Source organism: Aplysia californica, unplaced genomic scaffold, assembly GCF_000002075.1.
Source record: "Aplysia californica isolate F4 #8 unplaced genomic scaffold, AplCal3.0 scaffold00200, whole genome shotgun sequence".
NCBI classification, from domain to species: Eukaryota; Metazoa; Mollusca; class Gastropoda; order Aplysiida; family Aplysiidae; genus Aplysia; species Aplysia californica.
The window spans coordinates 401776-406946 of record NW_004797470.1 but is presented as its reverse complement, the minus strand read 5'-3'; the positions used below and the strand labels follow the sequence as shown (position 1 = coordinate 406946).

The 5171-nt window shown below is 42.6% G+C and overlaps 1 protein-coding gene across 1 annotated transcript in view; it reads right to left on the bottom strand.

The window, feature by feature from the left end:
- The window catches only part of LOC106010962 (thymidine kinase 2, mitochondrial), a gene marked incomplete in the record, with an annotated part of 39157 nt that extends 37497 nt beyond the window's left edge, over positions 1–1660 (bottom strand). Inside the window, 1 exon segment of the mRNA XM_035969951.1 lies at positions 1185–1660. Within this exon segment, the coding sequence (XP_035825844.1) occupies positions 1185–1211 (27 nt within the window).
- Positions 1661–5171: the final 3511 nt, after the last annotated feature.

Below are 5171 nucleotides of genomic sequence, written 5' to 3'. Positions count from 1 at the left end.
GTGTGTGTGTGTGTGTTTGTAAGTGTATGTGCGTGCGCGTGAGTATAGGTGATATGCAGATAATGTAAGCGTACGTTTTTCTACAACATTGTATTAATTAAGATAAAGATATTTTGACGTGTCTACAACTGTATTGTACGGGGTAGGAGCTGTTGAAATAATCTGCAGTATCACATTATTATCTGTTGATGCCAAGCTGTGGCTTATTTGGTAGCTTTTAAGCACAATGGGGCTGTCTCAAAAAATGCTGTTTTGAGAAAATCGAAGGTAAAGTTTTTGCCCCTCGTTCAGTTTCTTTAAAAGACAAGGAGAGTTTTCTCTATAACCAAACAAATATACACACCAATAAAAACCAAAGTTCTCCTATAGGTACATATAGTGCAATGCCCACTTTTGGTGTAGGTCAAGATTTTTGGAAACCCCTGAAATCTGGGTTAGCCCGCTTGTCCTCAAAAGCAACCTTTCGTTGGTGTGTATATACTCAACAGCCGTAATGCCCAACCAGACCAGATCCTATCATATCTTATTTTATATATACAGAGAGATAGAGAGAGAGAGTGAGAGAGAGAGCGAAAGAGAGAGAGAGAGAGAGAGAGAGAGAGACAGAGAGAGAGAGAGTCAGAGAGAGAGAGAGAGAGAGACAGAGAGAGAGAGAGACAGAGAGAGAGAGAGAGAGTAGATCGGGTGCATTTGATCAATGGGCGTCCTTTCTTAATCTCTCGTAATGAGGGTTAGCCTATGATGCGGAAACAATAATATCATAGGATATTGAATCGCTTGAAAGAACACCAATGAAGGTTGTCGTAACAATGACGAAATAAGATAAGATAAGATAAGACAAGATAAGATAGGATAAGATAAGATAGGATAAGATAGGATATGATGAGATAAGATGAGATAAGATAGGATAGGATAAATAAGATAAGATGAGATAAGGTAAAATAAATCTTAATTATCCAAATTTTGGCACTCTGATTTAGTGTTTCACCAAACATACACATACACCTGTACGCACACACACATGAACGCGCACACACACACACACACACACACACACACACACACACACACACACACACATCACACACACACACACACACACACACACACACACTCACATTCACGCATCATCTCTTCCACACACACACACACATCAGTACTCATCCACACGCATTCATATTTACCACGAAGTGATCCTTTGTCTTATCCATCAGCAGAACGCACTGATGTCCCTTTGAGCTGTGCAGGAGAAATATCACAAGCTGCCCCGACCTATATAAACAGCAGAACTAGATCAAACACAACCTGAACCTTTCTACTATCCTATCACTCTGTCATTGACTCAATATCCCCGTGCACATATAGTCTGATCTGATACACCTCCGATGAAATATATATCGCAAGGCGTGGTGTTTCCATTCTCGCTAACAGTACACGTCATTGATTTTTGCCTACACGAATGACGTAACAAATTCCAAGAACTGCGAGAGTGGGGTAATCGGTAGAAGAGCGAGGATCAAGTTTCAAAAGCGAGCACAGAAATACGGGGTGCCCACTATGGATGTGCTGATTTTTCTATTTATGTGTTTAGATATGCGTGATGTTGTTCCTACTTTTCCTTAAAAACGTGTTATATTAGAGCGTGTCTCCACCAAAACCGAATACTGACACTGGCAGGCCCCTTGTGTGTGATTCCATAATATAATGTCATATCCTGTAGGCCTACTTTTTCTTGAATTACACGCGTTTAGGGTTAAAACGGCCAGTCCACGGATGAGTTGACACACGCCCTCATTTGTTAATTTGGGTGGTTGTTAAGATCTATGTGCTGTTCTAATTTTGATTTCATTCTGTTGTGAAACCTTTATTTTTTTCTCGTTTTTACACTAAGTATGGCTACAAATGACATTCTGGCTGCTTAAAACAGAGCACAAGAAATTCTGGTGTTTTAGAGTAAGTTATCTTTATCAACATATTGTTGTAATATATACGTCGTCAAAGAGAGTTGAAAGCTTGAAAATTAATGGCAACTTTTTTGGGCAACTTTTGCCATTTTTGTGGGAACTTTTGGCAACTTTTGGACGAAAAAATGTCAACAAACGTAAATGCTAGGTATCAGTTACACAGGTGGTCAAATAATGTTCCGACCAACCGTTCCACATTGTACACTTTCCTTGTCTGACGGGGCGACCTACCATTACTGTACACATTGTACACTTTCTTTGTCTGACGGGGCGACCAACCATTACTGTACACATTGTACACTTTCCTTGTCTGACGGGGCGACCAACCATTACTGTACACATTGTACACTTTCCTTGTCTGACGGGGCGACCAACCCAAAATGATGTTAGTGGACGATTGCGACAACCACAAAACTACAGCAACAGCAATACATATTTTGCCACAGCAGCTACAACAACAGTGGATCCCTGGTCACCGCGATATCCTCGGCAACGATCTCGCTGATAGTAATGCCAAACTGGCAACAGCGCTGCCGGGTCCACGCCGCCAAATTACTTATGACAGTGCGTGCGCCCAGATAAAACTAATTACAAAAGACCCCCCTATATGCCACACGTGGACGAAGGAAGTATACAGGGCATTTTCCTTAAAACGAGAGGCTCTTATTATGACCAGTCATTACTGGCAAAAATCAGGACCGGTCATTTCTCTGGGCTTCGGGCCTACAAAAATAAAATAGACAAAACATCGGACCCAATATGTCCATTGTGCAGCGAGGAGCCCCAAGATTTGGAGCACTGGCTGCAGAGATGCCCCGCCACGGAGGCCCGGCGGTGCGCTTTTCCCTTTCGTCAACCCGCAGCCACCTCCCGAATCGTCAGCCACTCCCAACCTTTGACACGGGTCAAACTTCCATCTATTTATAGGTAGTTACCGGAACATGTATAGGTGAAGTGATGTGCCGTGATAGTCGCAATATATTATTTATTGAGATTGTTTTGGTCTCTCTTTACTCATCACCACGAGAATTTCTTGAAGTTTTTCCCTGGACTCTGCCTTTACTAAAATCTCGAATCTAGATCTAGATCTAGATCTAGAGTTGTAATCTAGTGGCAGGTTGCAGATTTCTGTTATCCAGTACATTCAAGGGATTAAATAAATTGGACTAGATCTAGACTCTAGACTCTAGTAATAGACTCTTCTACTTCTACTTTTAAACCTTCGAGATCACAATAAAGGCCAAGCCAAGTGTTGTTTAACATAAAGTCTAAGAAGTTAGCAAACCTAACATTTTTTTCTAACGAAATGAAGCTTAAATTGACTTTTATATTGTCAATAAAAGATCAAGTTTAATCACCTAATCATTTAAGTAAGGAAGTGGCTATCCTCACTCGGGGTGAGAATAAAAACCCTACGATTGACCTTTCACCCCTGATGAGACTTGCCAGCGTTGGCTATTCTCACCCAGTGGGAAACAAGACCTGTTTTTCCTAATTTCGAAATGCTTTCTATCGGTGTGGATGATCAAATTGACAAAAGCAAAGAAAAAATGACATTATAGCACAAACGTAAGCTAATTTGATCGTGTATAAAGATGCTATGGCTCTTTCACTTTTCGAATCGAGCCGAACTACGCGGGTCGCTATTTTGTTTTGCCCGAAAGTTCTCGCAAGATCTACTCCTCCCCCTTCTCTCTCTCTCTCTCTCTCTCTCTCTCTCTCTCTCTCTCTCTCTCTCTCTATCTGTCGGCGATTTATTAAATCTGCAACCTGTAACTAGATTACAACTAGATCTAGATCTAGATTCGAGACTTTAGTAAAGGTAGAGTCCAGGGAAAAACATCAATTAAATTCGTGTGGTGCAGATGAGTAAAGAGAGACCAAAACAATCTCTCTATTCCGACTATCATTGCTAATCACTTCGCCTAATACATGTTCCGGTAATTTAACTACCTATAAATAGATGGAAGTTTGACCCGTGTCAAAGGTTGGGGGGTGGCTGACGATTCGGGAGGTGGCTGCGGGTTGACGAAAGGGAAAAGCGCCGGGCCGATCGCCATACTCGGTCGCCTGAAACTGAAAACAGACACGTTTGTTTTTGAGGCGACCGAGTTGGGCGATCGGCCGCATCCGATCCATCGTGGGCACCCCGTATTTCTGCGCACGTATTCGAAATTTGATCCTCGCTCTTCTACCGATTACCCCACTCTCGCAGTTCTTGGAATTTGTTACGTCATTCGTGTAGGCAAAAATCAATGACGTGTACTGTTGGCGAGAATGGAAACACCACGCCTTGCGACATATATTTTATCGGAGGTGTAGCAGATCAGACTATATGTGCACGGGGATATCGAGTCAAAGACAGAGTGACAGGACAGTAGAAAGGTTCAGGTTGTGTTTAGTTTAGTTCTGCTGTTTATATAGGTCGGGGCAGCTTGTGGTTTCTCCTGCACAGCTCAAAGGGACATCGGTGCGTTCTGCTGATGGATAAGACAAAGGATCACTTCGTGGTAGATATGAATACGTGTGGATGAGTACTGATGTGTGTGTGGAAGAGAGGATGTGTGAGTGTGAGTGTGTGTGTGTGTGTGTGTGTGTGTGTGTGTGTGTGTGTGTGTGTCTGTGTGTGTGTGTGTGTGTGTGTGTGTGTGTGTGTGTATGTGTGTGTGTGCGTGTGTGTGCGTACGGGTGTATGTGTATGTGTACCTATAGGAGAACTTTGGTTTCCTTGGTGTGTGTGTTTGTTTGGTTATATAGAAAACTCTCCTTGCCTTTTAAAGAAACTGAACGAGGGGCAAACACTTCACCCTCTACCTTTGATTTTCTCAAAACAGCATTTTTCGGGATAGCCCCCTGGTGCTTAAAAGCGACCAAATAAGCCACAGCTTGGCTTCAACAGATAATACTGTGAAACTGCAGATTATTTCAACAGCTCCTACCCCGTACAATACAGCTGTAGACACGTCAAAATATCTTTATCTTAATTAATACAATGTTGTAGAAAAACGTACGCTTACATTATCTGCATATCACCTATACTCACGCGCACGCTCATACAATCACGCACGCACACACACTCACAAACACACACGCACACACACATACACACACACACACACACATACACGCGCACGCGCACGCACACACACACACACAGGAACACAACCCCCCCCCCCCCCATATATACAGACACACACACACACACAC